The following is a 17,625-nucleotide window of genomic DNA, read 5'->3' on the forward strand; positions in this document are numbered from 1 at the left end:
AACACAGGATAACTGCCCAACTTGCCATTCAGCCTGTCTCAGAGTTGATCATGGTATGTTACTAATAGCTGGGGCTGGCTGCCTTGTCTGTTGGCAATGTAGAGGCCTCCAGACAAACTAAGCTTATGTCTGCTTAAGATAAAACCCTGATAAAAAAATCAGCACACTTGGAAATGACCTTCTAAGGGTCATTCTGATTGCTGCTTCAAGGCTGAATATGTTTAGGGACCTTGGAAACATTTGCAGAGTTGCTGATGAAAAATAAAATCCAGCATGTTCTCAGCTGCTGACTACCTTACAGTGCTGTGATCCTAAAATACATGGTCAGTGTTTATGAACTTCCTGCAGCTTTGATTTGAGTTTAGTGGGACCCTATTAGAAGTCAGAAATGCTTTTGAAAAATTGGTCTCTGAACTACTGTATGCTGTACTTTTTGTGTTTTCAGACATGAAACAAAAATATTGAATATTTGCTTTCCTTCCTTAGGCTGGGTTGATGTGGACCACGTGATAACGAGGAAAATGCAGCTTATAGCAGAAGCTGAGGTAAACACAATACTTGCTTGTGGTGGGGAGCAGGACAATTGACCCTGGAAGTCTTTTGGAGAGTCACTAGCCCTGGAACACAAATAGCCCTTTTCAGTCCTAGATTGAGTGCAATGACTTTTCCTCTTTCTCTCTCCCACTTAGCACAAGAGGAGTAATCTTACGTAATGGGGTTCTGTCTTACTTGACCCCAATAGGTTGAAGTCCAAAGATAAGAATGAACTTTGAAACCTGTAAATAAAATGGAAATTGCCTTACAACTAACTTTTGGCAGTGTGATGATTAGCCAGCTTGCTTGCATATTGAGCCTTTAAAATGCTCTATGTCCTGCTACCCATTGAATAAAGGGCAGCATGGAGCATGCACCTCTCAGCTTCTGCTGCCCTGGCTGTGGAGGTGACCTTCCCGAGCTTTGGTCTCATTCTTTTTGTTAGTGAACAATATCCTCATAGGAAATAGCACTGGGTGTTTCTGGCACCATCTGCATCTGTGTGGGCTGCCTTTGTCTTAGGTTATATTAAGGTGATTTATGCCCAAATTAAATGAAATTGGCTAATGATGAACTGCACCCTCCTTGTTAACCATTGTTTTGTGGCACCCGTGTTCTTCAGGGCAAATTGCCCTGCACTCTTGCATAATTTTATTGCAGAAAATTCTGTGGTAAATCTGAAGTAATCTAATTGTGCCAGCTTGACATCAATAGTAGGGAGTGGATACTTAGAAGACAGAGAAAAATACCTTGCACCTTTGAGATATTTTCCTGTTTCACTCTTTTTTTTTCCTTTTTCTCCCTGCCTTTTTAGGTGGTGTCATTTATAACAGGTATAACTAAGGTGTATTTAAATAGTCTTCTGCAAAAGGTATGCTGCTTTTTTTGCTGAAACTCCTTAAATTCAGCCCTTTAGAGGGGTAGTCAGCTCAGAATTTTATTTTGGATGCTGTCTTATCCTGTTTATCCTTACTGAGAACAGGAGATCAAGCCTGGTAACTTCTCTGCAGACAGAAAAGTCGTTGCTAATCACTGTGTTGGCAGTGGGTGTTTGCAGGAGAAGGCTTTCCCTGTAAAACACAAGTAGCTTTGGGAGTTCCAGGGAGCACTAGCTGGTTGCAAGGGGACAACTTGACCTTGGATTTTTTTCTTCAGGTGTGTCTCTTGTTCCTCTTTTTTTTTTTTTTTTTTTTTTTGGTTACCAGCTTTGAGACATGATTCATAGAAAAAATTTTCTTACCCACAGAGAGAATCCTAGAAAAGCAGTGGTGTTTTAATTGCTGAAGTTTCTCCCAAAGCACTGGGAGTTCAGATTTTAAGCTTTGAGTTATGCAGCTTGCAGATTTATTTCAGGTGCCTCAAGGCTGAGGAAAAAAAACCCCACCCTACTGCAAAATACCTGTGAATTCCTGGAGTGCTGGTCCTTTTGTGGTGGGAACCACTGAACAGAGGCTGGGATTGCTGGGATTGCAGTTCACCTTTTCTGTGATGTGTACCTAAATCCTAGGCAGATACTTGACTTGTGAAAAGCCTGGCCAAGGTGTAAAGGGGATTTGTGGGAGCTGGGTGTCACTCATGTATAGGAGGTGTTCAAGTATCTGCAGTTTAAAAGTCCAGTCCTTTATTCCTTCTAAAGGGAGGTGAGAATGGTGTGTTCTGTCACTAGGTCAGGGCTGTCAGGTGTCAGTGACAAAAATTACTAAATCTGTTAGAATGAGTAAAGTCCTGGGGAACTGTTGCAACTTTATAAGTAAAGGGTTACTTCCCTCAACTTTCTGACTTGCCATCATTTTTTTTACTATTGGCCAGCTTCTGCTTTTGATGGCATAGCATTCTTTCAAGGGTTTTTGGTTTGTAATCACAGTTAGTTACAATTACTGTAGGGTCTTTCCTCCAGTTTGTATTTGATTTTATCCATTAAGACCTCATGCCCTGCTCTCCCAATCCCAACATGCACGAGTTGGAATCAGCCCCAGAGGGCTGTGTTAGGATGAGGCAATCTCAGCAGAGTGCCAGCCAAAGGGAAGAGGTACTTTAAGGAAATTTCATCTCACTTGAGGAGAGATTAGGCTAAAAATCGGGAGACAGTATTAAAAAAAAAAAAATCTGTTTTGATGGGAATTAATAGTGCTTTGTTTAGCATGGAAACTTGAGCCCTCCAACAGAAGTAGGGATTTCTATTTGACTTTTTTGTAGGGATGTATGCATGTATGCTGTGAAATTAGGCTGTACCAGAGAGCACCAGTGTCTTCTCTTACAGGTTATATTCACAAGTACTCAGTATTTGTTGTTTATATTTTTTCTCCTGTTTTTCAAGGAACAAGTTCATATCTCTTGCAGAGACAATCCTGTGCCTCCCAGGAAAGCAATATCTAAAAGTGGCCAGATCCTAAGAATTTTGTTAAGCACTGGGAAAGCTTATTTAATCTATTCTGGAAGCTGCCAAATAGGAGAAAAATGTTTTTTAAAGTTAAATATTAATCTGCTCCTTCTCCTACTGCAGCTTTTGTTTCAAGAGATCTCTCTGGATCTGACCACTATAAAATAGGAGGAATGTAGAGTTCTGATCCATTATGACTTTGGGGTCTTCTGCTTGTGTGTGATCTCACTTCAGATTCTCTTGTATTTTCTGCCAGAGAGTTAAACTTACTTGGCTGTTGTCACATTAAATAGGAGCATTTGTAAGAGTACATCACCTGTTCATGTATTTTATAGGATCATGGAATAGTTTGGGTTGGAAAGGACCTTAAATATCATCCTGTTCCACCCTCTGGGCAGGGACACCTTCCACTACCCCAGATTGCTCCAAGCCCCATCCAACCTGGCCTTGGTCACTTCCAGGGATCCGGGGGCAGCCACAGCTTCTCTGGGCACCCTGTGCCAGGGCCTGCCCACCCTCACAGGGAAGAATTTTTTCCTAACATCTGATTTAAACTTACCCTCTGCCAGTTTGAAGCCATTGCCCCCTGTCCTCTCACTTCATTTCCTCATGAAGAGTCCCTCTCCAACTTCCCTGTAGGTCCCCTTCAGACCCTGGCAGGTGCTGTGAGGTCTCCACACAACCCTCTCTCCACAAAGCTCCTTGAAAACAGGTGGTTTTTTTTTTCGTTTTCAACCTTCAAGATGAGAAAGTAAATAGGAATTGGGAATTCTGATCTGGGATATCATGTAGGAAGACTTGCACCTCGAATCTGGAGGCAAACTGGAAAAATCCCAGGCAAAGGATGGTCACACAAACATGGTTAGTACACACTTGCATTAAGAAACCAAAACATAATCTGCAATTAGATTTTAAATAGTTTCTTGAAACTTGCCTTTTGCCTGTGCTTAAGGTGCTGGTTGGCTGGCAGAGTGTTCAGGAGCTCTGGGGTTGGCTCCCAGCTCTGCTCCATCACTTGCCTCCATCACATTTAGTGTTTGACGACTAAACATTAAGGAACTAAATTCTCAGAACTCTGATAAGTCTTCTAAAAGGCCAGAGCAATTTTGTGTTGAATCTGATGGAGAAGATAAATGTTACTCAAAGTCCTCTGGCCTGAGGTGTGTGAACTGAGCAGGCTAAGCCCCAGGTTATCCAAGCAGGCTCCAACTGTTGGTACATGGTACAGAAATGTTTTCTTGATGCCTTGCTCTGTCCTGCTCCAGGATAAAAAGGAATATAAATATTTTATGAAAGTGTATGCAGCAAGTTAAACAGTTTGCTGCTGTGTTTTTGCTCTGTCAGCAACTGAAGCCAGCTTTCATGAAAGAGGTGGACAGTCACTTCACAGAGTTTGTGAACAGCTTGGTGGCAAAATCAGCGCTCCTGGATTCCTCATCTCCAGCTTCCCTTTTCCCAGCCTCCTGTGCAGAGAAGGAACTGCACAAAGCCAAGTAAGTTCCTTTTAAGCTGTTGCTATAACAAGGTTATGTTTCCTGGAAGCTTTATTTCCTTTTTTGTCTCAAATGTCAAACATATATTCTTTGCTTGCAGGAATTCGAGGGCCCCTCCAGAACACGGGAAAATCTTTACTGCCAGGAGGTCCCTCTTAGAGTGAGTAACTTAACTTCATCAAAGTAATTTCATCAAATTCCCTGAAAATACCCTTGATTGCAAACTAATGAATCTTTGCTTTGAGGTCCTTTCCCCGCCACCACCCACACTATATTGTTCAAATCCATGAGGATTAATCTGTTCAAGATTCTCTCTTTCTATAATATCTGTACTACATCTTGCAAATATAAATCTTAATTACAGCCATCTCAGTACCACTGGGATCATGGCTAATTATTCTTTGCCTGAGGATAAGCTGAGGAAGTGTCTCTGGCACCCCAGTTGTACCTTAACTCTGGTGTCTCCCTTAGTGAGCTGTTTGAAGTGAGTCACATCAGGACAATCTACCACATGTTCATCGCTCTTCTCATCGTCTTCATCCTCAGTACACTTCTAGTAGACTTCATTGATGAAGGAAGGTAAGAATGCCTTGGAAGGACAGGGATAAGGGCTGGGAATAGCTCTTCCAGAGTGCCAGATGCACATGAAACTGCAGAATGGTGCAGAAAGAAGGGGGAATCCTTCTTGGGGTGTTGCTGGAAGTATGGGTTTCAAGTTGGCATACTTAGAATATGTGCTGGAATTCCTGTTGAGAAGGTATGACCATTCCAAATTGGAAATTTGGATATTGGGAAAAAGTTGCTAACTGATGTGTTCTGTGAGAGCTGTGGCCACACAGTTCAGCCTAAGGTGCTTAGTTCATCACAAGGCTGGCAAAAGGGAATGTGGAATGCTTTGGTTGAGTATCTTTACAGCTTTCAGCTGCTTGTGTTGCTTGAAGAAGGACTCTGCTTAGAAAAACTTTAAATACTTCAGCAGTCCTTCCTCTGCTTAAAAATGACAGTTCTGGAACATTGTACTTGTACTCAAATAAAAATAGAACTTTGTTTTCCCTGAGGAAAAATCTCAAGGATGTTGGCAGAGCCTCTGCTAAGATAGTGCTTTGCAGGTAGCCAGTTGTGAATAATATTGTGAAAGACTGCTTTCCTCACTTGTTGCTTAAATAGTATTTTGGCAAGCTGTATCTCATGTACACAAGTAGGATTACGTGTTTATCTTGCTGATTATCTGCTCTTCAGTGTACAAAACCAGAGCTGTATCTTGATTATAATCATTGTCCCTTTAGTCTGGGTCTAAGAACAGGCTTGTGTGCTATTGAATGTTGTTTAGCTGATTTTAACTTACCCATTCTCCCCCACTGTCCATGCACTAGCATTTACCTTAAAATCATCTGGAGCTGGATGCCCTGATTACTTTAAAAATATCTATGGTTTTAGCAAGATCTGATAATTTGGATCCAGTTTGCAGTTGAGTCTCCACCTGAGAAGGCATAACTTTTATTGGTGTATTCTGTACTGTCATCTTTGGTCTTAGTTTAGAAGAGCTTATTGTAGGAGTAAGCTCTGATGAATGTGAGAGGCAGTAAAGTTGATCAACCTTTTGTTTATGTCCTTATATTTTAAGCTTGATTAATGGACTAAAGCACCTGGTGCACACCAGTTGGTCTTATTTGGACTGACCTTCTAATGACCCTTAGCCTTTTGGATAACTTCTAAACTGACTCTGTGTGGAATGCCCACAGAAAAGGATTAAACTAGCTTTGGGTGCTGGATGTTAAAATACCCCATGCCTATAGAGGCAGGGAAAAAGCCTCTTTAGGCTTAAACCCCTGGGAAGAGCTGAGTTTCAGTGCAGTAGTGATAATGTCCTGGGAGTGTTCCCCAAAAGCTCTCGTGGACCCTTGTCCAGCAGTGGATTGTTCAGTCACATGTTTGTTCTTGGGAGGGATGAGCTTGAGCCTACTCTTAAAAGCACATGCTGATCTTAGAGATGTGCTTAAGCCCTGTGGGATTTGAAGGTAAGCTGTGCCTGCCAGCACTGATGGCATCAGTCCTTCTCTTAGTTTCTGGGATACTTGAGTGTGGCCATTTGAAGCTGCCACAGACAGCCCTGAGCTGAAATTGCCATGGTCCCATCTATCCAGACTGTTGAACTGGAAGCTTTGTGTTTTGTGGCCACTTAGTGGACTGGAAGTAGTTTTAATCAAAGAATGGACACTCAAAAATTGTCTCTTTCCTTGTGCCTTCTAGGCTGGTCCTTGGATTTGATCTCCTGGTCTTTGTTTTTGGAAAGTTCCCAGTTGTCTTCTGTACTTGGCTGTGCATGTTCAGTGCCACAGTAATTGTTCCATACAACCTTTTTGTGTGGTGGGCCCAAGGCTATTCCAGTTCCTCCCATCGTGCAATCCACTCTTTCTTCTATGGGATGCTGTTCACACTCTTCCAAATAGCTGGGCTTGGGTTTGGACCAACCTATGTTGCTGTAGCCTATGCCCTGCCTCCAGCTTCCCGCTTCATTGTAATCCTGGAACAGGTAAGTCCCTACCCTGCATCCTCCAGATCCTAGGATACACTTAATTGCATTTTATTTTCAAAGTAGAAAGGGTTCTTTTTCCTAAAGGAGTCAAATGTTGTTTTTATTCATTAAATTAAGCCAAGGCCGTGGATGCAGCATCTCTGAGACTTAAAGACAGTTACATGCAGCAAATCTAATAAGAGTAGAGAATAAACTTCATTTTGACCTGGAAACCACTTGTGGGTTTTTACTCAGTATTTTACTGAAATTCCATTTGTTTCTGGTTGTCTTGTGGATGCTTAAGTGCTTAAAACAACTTTTAAGAATGTGTTGTGCTGTAGTCTACAAGGAAGCTGTGATGTTTTTGGCAAGTTCCCAATGTTTTTGGAAAGTGCTCTTTAAAAAACAAAACCCAAAAAAGCAAGTACATGGTCAAGAAGTGGTTCCTGTTGGCATTTCTGTTCTCAAGAAGCAAGTGTCTTGGCTCTGTAATCAGGACTTGTTTGGAAGTGGATTTTTTTTGTGGAGGGGAACAGAAAAGTGCAAGAATGGAGGTCTGGTCAGTCCATCAGGTTAAAACAAGGATGGTCAGGGATGAGTTTTAAGAATTAACTTTGGACTGGCCCTACTTTTGGTACTTCAGTATTAAAACAAAATTAAAAGAAAAACCTGCTTGACAGCTGTGGACTGTTCATGTGGGGCACCACCTTATACCCAGGTAGTGATAATTGCTGTTCAACACATGTAACTTCAAGGACACACCTAGACTCTGAAACATCCTGGCCTGCTGAACTGGAGAAGGGTTTCCCTTCAGTTTTAAGTTAATGTTAGTGATCAGTGACTTGCTGGTGTTATTCAGAGTCCTTGTGTATGTGGTGGCCCTGCAAGTGTAGCTGAGATGTGTTTTGATTCTCCTGAGCCATAGTTGCTGCTGCATGTTTCCCCTTGCAGAGTTTGGAATTGATGTCAGTTAAACAGGCTTGTGGGCGGAGGAAGCAGCCCTTCCCTTGTAAAAGGGTTAAATGGGAAAGACACCAAGATGCTGAAGGTGTTGCTGTAAAATGCTTGATTCAGTCTTCACTGGAAGGTTGTGAAAATGAGAGCACTGAGCTGCTCTTCTCTTGGCCTTTCAGGTTCGTCTTGTTATGAAGGCTCATTCCTTCATCCGGGAGAACGTACCCAGAGTCCTGTCCTCAGTGAAGGACAAGTCTGGTGAGTAACTTGCCCTGCTCCATTTTATATAGCCAGCTCTAGCTTTCCTTCCATTGCTTTGAGCTGCTCTCATGAGCTGGAGAGGTGGGGTTTGAATTGGTGCCTTTGGATGGGGAGGTCGAAGGTTTTGCATCGTAATTTCAGCCTGAACCTTTTCATTTGTTTTCAGTTGTATTAGACAACAGGCTAGACTGTTGTTCAGGTCAAAGTACTCTCTGGAGCTTAAATCTTTGTTCTCCAGGATTCCCTATTTCTGCTTTTAGGAGTAAAAGTTGTCTAGATGATGCCTGCAGACCTCCAGCTCAGTGCTCTAGTTGAAATGACAGCAATCATAGAACAAAAGGCCTTTTAAGCAAGGCATGCTAGAGCTGACTGGACTGAACCCAGTGTTGATAGGAAAGGAAATGTGATACCAAGGTGTTAGCAGATAGTTGGTTACCCTCACTTGCTAACTGTCCTTCATGTACACCATCTGAGTTTGTTTTATTCTCTGCAAATCCCATACCTTTCATTCCAGACTGAGGTTTCTGAGATGAGGAGGGTCTGTGTTTTGAAAGGGTACTGGGGGAAACTGAACTGTCAGTAAAAAGATTGCTTTTGTTTTTTATTTCTCCCTCTTCCCAGGCACAGTACATATTCCCAGAATTTCTCAGTACCTGTACTTCCTCTTTGCTCCCACCCTCATCTACAGAGACAACTATCCCAGGTAATGTGAGCAACAACAGAACACTAAAGCAGTCTGAAAACTGAAGCCAACATTAAGCACCCCTGGGTGTGATCAATTTATGAGTTAGAGCTTTCAGAAAGATGTGGTTAAGCTGGCAAGGGCAGGACTTGCTCATGGAGTTCTGCTTTTATTTCTTTAGGAAACTCTCACTTGAAGTCAAACTAATTAACAGCTTGCTACAGATCTTGTAGTGATAGACAGTTCCTGTAATAGGAGCCTGTGTGTTTTATGTGGTGCTAATAAGCAGCCCCATCTCTGAGTTTGAGGCTGAAGCCTTTATGAGTGGGAACTCCCAGACTCTTCTGTACATTGCTGGGTGGCACTTTGGCTGTGTGAAGTCAGCAGTCCTTCACACAACTGTCTGCAGATCCCCACCTCCTACAGAACTTTACAGTGCTGCCCTCCAGATTCCTTCCCATTTATGGAATTGCTGGAGTTCTGCTGTAGTTGAAAGTGGGGAACCAGCAATTTGGGCAGACATCCCTTGGATGTCAGGAGATTAAGAATTCTGGAATTCAGAAGCCATTTTTTTTCAGAGAATATGTCAGTAAAATTGTAAAATCCTTCAAGTAATTGAAGGGAGGGGTTTGCTGCTTTGAGGTCCTATTAAGCTGTGATATCCTGTTCTTTTTCCTAGGAATCCCACAATAAGATGGGGCTATGTAGCTACCAAGTTTGCACAGGTGAGTGGTGCAGCTTTCTGCAGAATACACTCTTGGAGATCATCTAAGATGTGTTGCTCAACATCTTTCTTTGGCATTAAATCATTCTACTTGGCGTGGCCTTACCAATAAAGAATACTTCTCAGTCACTAATAAACTGTGATCTTGCTGCACTAATGGTTGTACCAAAGAAAGAAAAAAAAATTAAAATCTTTGCTTAAACAAGCCTCCAGATAAAAAAAAAGCCTCTCTGTGTGTGTAGAGCAACACCCATGCTCTCTTTCTTCACCCTGATTGTAGTGCAGTGGTACAGCTTCTTCTCTGCAGTTATTCAAAGCAATTTTGAAATAATGAGGCCTGGAGTCCAAATCCCCAATGCTTGAGTTCAAGATTGATTGATTGGTTCTTCACATTTGTGGCTGTGAGTTCCAGTAGCCTCTTGTGGATGTGTTTCCAAGTAATGGACTTGTGTGACTGAAACCTTTGCTGTCACACAATGCATTTATGGTTTAAAGAGCAAAACAATTAAGAAAAAAAAGGCAGCACGAACAGGCTTTGGCTGCTTGCTGTTGGACAAAGAGGATGACAGGCCACACACCTGCCTTACATCTGAGTATTTCAACAGTGATTGGCATTTTGACCTCAACATCCACAGCATCATGAGCCAGAGAAAGCCTGAGATGCTTGGGCCTGTAAATGTCAACTTTGGAATCAAATAAAAGTAAGCTTTAATATTAGATTTAACTACAGTAAGTATTTTTCAATTATTTCTGCTCTTACCTTGGATGCATATCAAGGGTATTTTCCTCACTTTGGCAGTGGCATGGATTTTTTGTGTCAAAACGTGTGAGTTGATAGGACTGGGAAAAACTGACAGCTGCTGTAGTAGAAAAGAGAAGTTGATTTTACTGCTGGCTGTTCAGTGTGCTCCAGGGATTGCTGTGGCTTTCTTTCTGCCTGGATCCTTAGGGAGGTTTATTGGCAGCAATGTAAAATAAATTATTTTGGCTTGTGTTGGCAGCTGCTGTTCTCTCCTAGAGCTGGCAATGTGTTAATTGTGCGTTCCTGTTATGAAGTCAGGTTTTGGGGTATTTTTGTTCCAGGTGCTTGGCTCACTTTTCTATGCCTACTACATTTTTGTGAGACTCTGCATTCCTCAGTTTCGCAACAGTAGTCAGGAAACCTTCAACCTTCGAGGGCTGGTCCTCTGTATCTTCAACTCCATCCTGCCAGGTAAGGCCCAGATCCATGAGTGACTTTCATCTTTGTGGAAGGGAGAAGTGCTTCATTTGAGATGCATTCATGACAGGCAGAGATCAACAAAGGAGATCTTGGGGGCAGCATTAAGGGGTAAAACTTCAAAATCAGCAATACAAAATAAAAGCTGGGTTTGAATTTAACTGTCTTCAAATCAAGCTGCATGCTCTGGGGGAGGCTTGCTGTTGCCCTCTGGGGCAAGCAGGGCCTGGTGTGGTGAGAAACTGAAATATTGTTGTGCTACCTGTACACAAAAGAGTAAAGCCCAACTGTGTCAGTACCTATAAGAACAGTTTTTGGCTGTGCTAGGTGCTCTTGTTTGTGGCTGAGAGAAAACACTGCAAAACTGGTGTGGCTGTCCCTTGTTTCCAGGTGTCCTGATTCTCTTCCTGGTGTTCTTTGCGTTCCTTCACTGTTGGCTCAATGCGTTTGCTGAGATGCTGCGCTTTGCAGACAGGATGTTCTACAAGGTGAGAAGCAGGAGCTGTAGTTGATAAAGCTTCTGAAAGTCATTGTCATAATGAAAAAAAAAAAGAGGAGGAAACTGAAGATTGTTTTACCAAACAAAACAACCATGGGATTTTGCTTGATTTATGCTGTTAAGGCTTAAATTTGTTTGTGTGCTGTAGAACAGATTTGGTTTCTGTTGGCAGTCTGAGTTGCTTTAAGGTGAAACACCCTGTGAACAAACAGAAGAAGCCACCAGACCTACCCAATAGCTCCATTAGCCTTCTTTTTGTTCTTTTATCAAGTCAGCCACTGCAGCTTGGGTTAAAACCAGACCTTGATACTCCAGGTAGAATGTTGGAAGTGTGATAGAAAGCTTGGTCAAATTGTTATGTTAGCTTGGTATTATTTTGTTTAATAGTTTTCAATTTGATATCCTAGAAAAGCCCTCTAGAATGTTTTATAATTAATTAGATTTATAGTCTTTCCATTGTGCTTTCAGGACTGGTGGAATTCCACATCCTATGCAAACTACTACAGAACCTGGAATGTGGTGGTACATGACTGGCTCTATTATTATGCCTACAGGGACTTCCTTTGGGTGAGTAACAAGCAGATGTATTCTTTTGTTAATTAAACATTCAACTACTGGGCAAAACGGTACATTTGTCAAGGTGCAGCATCCCTGTCTGTTTAGAAGCATAAAAATGTTTCATGACAGCTGTTGTGGGGAGCCTCTGTGCTTTTAGAGAGATCCATTGCTCATTTCCAAGTCCTTAATGTGTGCAAAACGTGGGGCTGAGATGTAGCAATGCAGAGACTGCCTGAGCAGTCAGAACTCACGTTGCACTGTTTCCATGAGCTGTGGTAGGTATTTAATGAGTGAGCTCAGCACAAGTACAAATGCAGAAATGTACCTGAAGAGAAACACCTAAAGCTCTGCAAGGCACTTAGCATTTCACAAGTGCCTCTTGGCTGGAGGAGAGCCTTCTTAGCTCAGGGAAGGAAATTCACTGTGTTGCAACAACCAAACAAAAACCACAGCAGAGTAGCTCCTAATATTTGGCATTCTTGTCTCTCCTAGTTTTTTGGGAAGAAGTTCAGAGCAGCGGCCATGCTGTCTGTCTTCACTGTGTCAGCTGCTGTGCACGAGTATGTCCTCAGCATCTGCTTTGGCTTCTTCTATCCAGTTCTCTTCTGCCTGTTTTCATGCTTTGGAGGTAAGCTCCAAGGAAGAGAGTGTGGGAGTGGCTGTGGGGTTTGTGGCTTTTTTTAGAGAAGCATGCTTTGTGCTTTTGATAATGATGCCAGCTGTTCCCTCAGCACTAACACACAGTATTGTTGCTCAAGGGTTGCAATTGTGAGTCCAAGCTTTGTGAATGGATTTTTGCAGCTCAGGAGATCCACATCCTCTGGTGTATATAGGTGTGTAAGCTTGGGGCTTAGATGATCAAGGTCTTGGTGGCAAGGAAGAGAGATCTGTGTTATACACTGCTGTTCCTGTGACACTGCACAGAGTTCAACAGCACTGCTTCCTCTTTGCTGAGCTGTAGTTGAATTGCTGTGTGTCAGCAGCTTGTCAGTCTTCCTCTATTCACAATATAAGGCATCTATTAGTTCACTACTGCAGCGAGGAAGAGTGTGGGAAATGGATTTATGATGGCATGAATTATAATATCTGTATTGTCTCACCCTTCTCATGAGACTGAAAGTAGAATAAAAGTTTTTAAAACACCTCTGTTACCCCATATCTGGGTCAGAAAAAGTATAATCTAACAGAAGAGCCCATTTACAAGTCAGAGCTCTTAGATTTCTTTTTGTGTTTTGAGTTAGAAGGCTCTAATAAACTCTAGGCCACCCCTGCCATGCCTTAGTGACCAATGTAAAACAAATAATTTTGATTCCCCAGAGGCACACAGCTTCTTGGCAAACTTGCTGGAAGGAAATGTGAGAATCAGCTCAGAGTATTTGCTCTATTGCCAAGCATAATCAGATTTTCATGCAGTAGCCTTGTTGCTCCAGAGGTGAAGTGAAAGGAGGGGAAGATCCAGTAAAATCAGTTGATCTTTGATTCTTGGATCTTGAGTTTGTTTCTGAATAATGCTTCTCATTCCTCCCCTTTTCAGTGGTCTTCAACTTCACCCTGAATGACCGTCGGAAAGGGCCCTTCTGGAATGTGATCATGTGGACTTCCCTCTTCCTGGGCCAAGGTGTCATCATCTGCCTCTACAGCCAGGAGTGGTACGCCCGCCAGTACTGCCCCATGGAAAATGTGAGTGCCTCCTTATTCCCCTGGGATAACCAGCTCTGGGAGTGGCTGTCCTGTCTTGCTGTGCAGGAAGAGTGGAAGTTAAAGGGCATGAGCCTTTCTGGCAGTGTGCTACATCTATTCCTTAGGAGTTATTTAGCCTAGAGGCTGCCTAACAGAAGTGTGTTCAGTAATGCTCCTTCTGTGCTTGGTAGGATTTCACTGCTTGAAACTGAGGGTGGTGTTACCCCATTTCTGAGGTTATGCTAGACTTCATTTAGGCTGTGGCAATGAAACTGCAGCACTTGGCCAGTGAAGTCAGGAGAAACTTTGTAGAAGGCTCACAAAAACTGTGCCCCAGAGTGGGTGGCGGTGAGAAGTGGCTACCTGTGGATAGTTTGGGGTTTAGGTAGTGTTTTCTCTAACTCATTTTCTTGGTACCAGATTATGTTCTAGACAAAACTTCCTGCTGTCCCAGGTGATTTCAGTTTTAACCAAAGGTATCCTTTGGCAGCCTCTGTTTTAAGTTTGATTCTCCTCAATTAAGAGTTTGCCATCATGAATTACTTGGCTTCTTGATACAACAGGTTAGTAGGCACAGTGTTTGCCTGATGTAACAGAACTTGTGGCTGTACTTACCCTTCCAGGCACCTGCTTAGTGAAGGCAAGAACAGGGTTTGTAGGGTGCAGAAATGTGGTTTGATTTTTTCCTGTTAGAGAAGTTTGATTTCAGCAGCTTGTACCACAGCTCGTACTGTTGGCTTGTGATTAATTTACTGCCTCTCCATGTTTTGCAGCCCACATTCCTGGACTATTTAAAGCCACGCTCATGGTCCTGTCATGTGAAGATGTGAAAATCGGTGCTCTGGCCATGACATCACAGAAAAACAGAGGTGTCCTCCAAGTATTTGGACCAATGATCTAACTTACTACAGACTTTTTCTAAGGGAAGTTGGGCCTCCTCATTATTGGGGAGAAACTGTAATTTTTTTAAACATTGCTGGAGCAAACCAGTTGACCTGGATTGCAACAGACTTCCAAGGCAGCATCTATAATGTGCTGTCCCACTTTGAGCCATCTCCATGCCAGTAAAACATTGAGCTGAAGGTGGAGTCTACTGGAATCCTACTCATCCAGGGATCCCCCCAAGTTGCTGCTTTTCTGGACAAGAGGCAAGCTAGTCAGATTTGCTGGTAGCTCATTGTTGGTATCCGTCCATCTTTCTTAGCCATCATTTGCAATTTTTTTTCTCCTTTTTGGTAATGGGATGTCTACAAAACTTCTGTTCTTCATGATCCTGCCTGCCATTGTAACATGGACAAGTGGCAGAGCAACAGGGTGTTTGCATCCTTGCTCTGAGGATGGCCCAAGTTTTCTTGGCTGGCTTCAAACTGCATCCTGTGTATGCCAACAGATATAAAATAGGTAGAGGAAGAGGGATTGTCACTGTGCTAAGTCAGGTTCAGAAGCAGGGCATGGTGTGTGCAGTCTTTATATGACTTTTTACACCAAAAATTTGTTTCTCTGTATTCGTTTAGTTCCCAACTGCCTTACAGCATTTTTGTTCTCTGAAGGCCCTTGTGACTTGAGGAGTATTTCTTCTTCTTGTTCTTCCTTTCTCCTGTTCTAGGTAATCAGTTCTTTTAACGTGATTAACTTGTAAAAGAGCTTTTGCTTTAATTTGGCAGGTGCTTTAAGGTACACACGTTCTTAAGGGTTTCTTTAGTAAGAAAAACTTGAAATAATATGACCAAACTGTAAGAAAATGGGATCAGCTTTACAGGTACAGAGCATGATCTTGTTTGAAATGGCCACGTGCAGTTCAGTGTGCCAGCACACCTTGCCATGTGTATTGGAGAAGTTTCTAATGCTGCTGGGGAAAGAGGATTGTCCCAAAGCTGCTTTGTCACCTGCCTTGTCTGCCCTGACATCAGAGGGGGCTTCAGGTAGAGATCAGCCTCCTGGGTACTGCCTTCTTGGTGAAGAGGTAGGACATCTTCCCACCCGCACCAATAAAGGCAGGGGCCCTGTGTGAGTTTGGTGTTTGCATAGCAATGAATCAGTCAGAGTTCCTTCAGCTCCCTTGTTCTGTCAGGTGCTAAACAGAACAGGGAACTTTCAGAGTGTCTGGGTACAGATCACTCCAGTTTTACTGGAACTGTAGCTCCCATTATTGGAGACAGGGTCACCTGATGGACATACCTTAACTGTGGTGAAAAGGGCCACCTGATAGAGATACCAGAACTTTGGTGACAGGTATGTTAGAATTACTCAAATGTTATCAGAAACTGCCAATGGAGAACAACATATCTTTACTACCTACAGCCCTGGGTATTTCATACCAGCAGTATTGGGACCATTGGTGGGCTTGTCTCCCAAGCCCCCTTTGGGCTTCTGCTTTCACTAAGCTCAGTCAGAAGTAATTTTATGAAAGCTAGGGAGTACTTCAACTCCTCCAAGTCTTCAGTAAGATGGAAGCATGCTCTTGAGAAAGGACATTGTACCAGGTCAAATTTGCCAAATAGTGTTTCTGTGTGAGATTCTCCTCTGACAACACTTCCTGCTAAAAATTGTTTGATGAAACTGTTGAAGTAATTACAGAGGAACTATATGCTCAAATTTGGCAGTATTCATATACAAAATCCTGAGAATTAAATTGATTACTTTATCATCATTCAGGTTGAGTAATCTGAAATCTTTCACCATACCTTTTTTGGGAGGAGAGAATAAAAGCTCTGGAACAACTAAGCTTCCTTATTGAGAAAACAGTCAAAAAAACAAAAAAACACCTTTTGGCCAAACAGCTTTGTCACCTGTACAGGATGACAAAGTAGAGGATGACAAAGTACAGGATGAGATTCAGTCCAATTCTTTTTTGTTAGGTGCTCAGAACATTTACAGAGGTAACTGCACTCAAAGAGGGTGGGATGGATTAGGGACTTGGTTTGCTATCTTGAAACCCATGGCAGGACTTGATACAATTTCAGTGTTTTCGAAAAGAGACCAAAGGATGGCACTTTGTGCCCTGTTTTGGTGTTTCCCTCACACCTGGCACTGCTGTGTGCCCAGAAGGAATATTAGCATTTACTGTGTCAGCATCATCATTGTTTGGAGCCTGAGGGCTTGAGCATCTGGCAAGCTGAAGGCAACCAGAAAGGGATGCTCAGCTGTTGGAACTAGTCTTAGTTTTCGACAAGTTGAGGTTTTCAGCCTTGTAGATCAAGGCATCTGGCAACCATGCTGTCAGGGCATTAACAATTTGGATTACTTTCAATTTTGTGGATCTTTTGAATGTGGGATTATTTTCATTTTTCTCAAGAGTGCTGGAGGGGAAATACTCAGTCTTTTGCACCTTGCTTATTTAATTAAATTACACCACGTTTTTGTTTCTTAGACTGCAAGTGCCAGAGCACTTGACCAGAACAGTGCAATGTTCTGGTCAGTGGTGAGGATGTGAAGGTTCCCAACCTGCCCTTTACAAGCTCTTAATATAACTTAATATAGTATATACTGTTTTCTGTGGTTCTTTCCAACACAAGAACTGTGCAGCTTGCTTCCATGGTAACTCCCTGAGCTGCGAGGTGGGAAGCCTCCAGCTTTGGAATGGCAGCCAGTACAGCTGCAGCTTCTTGCTCAATAACCTCATGAAAATCAATGTTACTCCATCAAAATGCTTCCTGGGGTTTTCATGCAGAAAGCTGTTTGTTCCTGTGAAGACCAAAGCTCTGTGGAGTCCTCATGCCTAGTTTGTTCTTTCTATTGGGGCTGCTAGCTGGGGGGGTGAAGCAGTCCTGCGTCTGAGCTCTCCTGTGCCAGCTGTCCGAGTACAATGTGTGCTGGGAGCTGGGGGAGTTCCTGCTGGATTTGTTCAATAAATATTGTATGGATTACACCTGGCCTACCTGCTGAAGGCAAACTCAACTGGTTGAGCTTCTGCTTCTGAATGCAGATGTGCCAGAGGGACAGCAGATTCCAGGAGTTCATGTGCTCTGCAGCATCAGAACCAGCTCCCCAACTATCTCCCAGCCAGCCTCACCTTGTCCTTCCTCCAAGTGCTCCCAGCCATGGTGGCCCGTCCCTGGCTGTGGCAGGGGACGCCCCAGCCGTGGTGGCCCGTCCCTGGCTGTGGCAGGGGACACACCAGCATTAG

The 17,625-nt window shown here is 42.9% G+C and overlaps 1 protein-coding gene across 8 annotated transcripts in view; it reads left to right on the forward strand.

The window, feature by feature from the left end:
- The window catches only part of SOAT1 (sterol O-acyltransferase 1), a 68,413-nt gene extending 51,046 nt beyond the window's left edge, over window positions 1-17,367 (forward strand). For all 8 annotated transcript variants that reach the window (XM_050977240.1, XM_018911977.3, XM_009088403.4 and 5 more), the window contains exons 3-16: window positions 487-545; window positions 4,259-4,407; window positions 4,508-4,567; window positions 4,879-4,986; window positions 6,658-6,940; window positions 8,056-8,134; window positions 8,759-8,840; window positions 9,499-9,544; window positions 10,627-10,756; window positions 11,153-11,250; window positions 11,730-11,828; window positions 12,312-12,447; window positions 13,354-13,499; window positions 14,273-17,367. In XM_050977240.1, coding sequence (XP_050833197.1) covers window positions 487-545; window positions 4,259-4,407; window positions 4,508-4,567; window positions 4,879-4,986; window positions 6,658-6,940; window positions 8,056-8,134; window positions 8,759-8,840; window positions 9,499-9,544; window positions 10,627-10,756; window positions 11,153-11,250; window positions 11,730-11,828; window positions 12,312-12,447; window positions 13,354-13,499; window positions 14,273-14,329 — 1,532 coding nt within the window. In that variant the 3' untranslated portion in view covers window positions 14,330-17,367. The remainder of the gene's footprint in view (window positions 1-486; window positions 546-4,258; window positions 4,408-4,507; window positions 4,568-4,878; window positions 4,987-6,657; window positions 6,941-8,055; window positions 8,135-8,758; window positions 8,841-9,498; window positions 9,545-10,626; window positions 10,757-11,152; window positions 11,251-11,729; window positions 11,829-12,311; window positions 12,448-13,353; window positions 13,500-14,272) is intronic.
- The last annotated feature ends 258 nt before the right edge of the window (window positions 17,368-17,625 follow it).

The sequence above is a fragment of the Serinus canaria genome, chromosome 8, assembly GCF_022539315.1.
Source record: "Serinus canaria isolate serCan28SL12 chromosome 8, serCan2020, whole genome shotgun sequence".
In the NCBI taxonomy this organism is placed as follows: Eukaryota; Metazoa; Chordata; class Aves; order Passeriformes; family Fringillidae; genus Serinus; species Serinus canaria.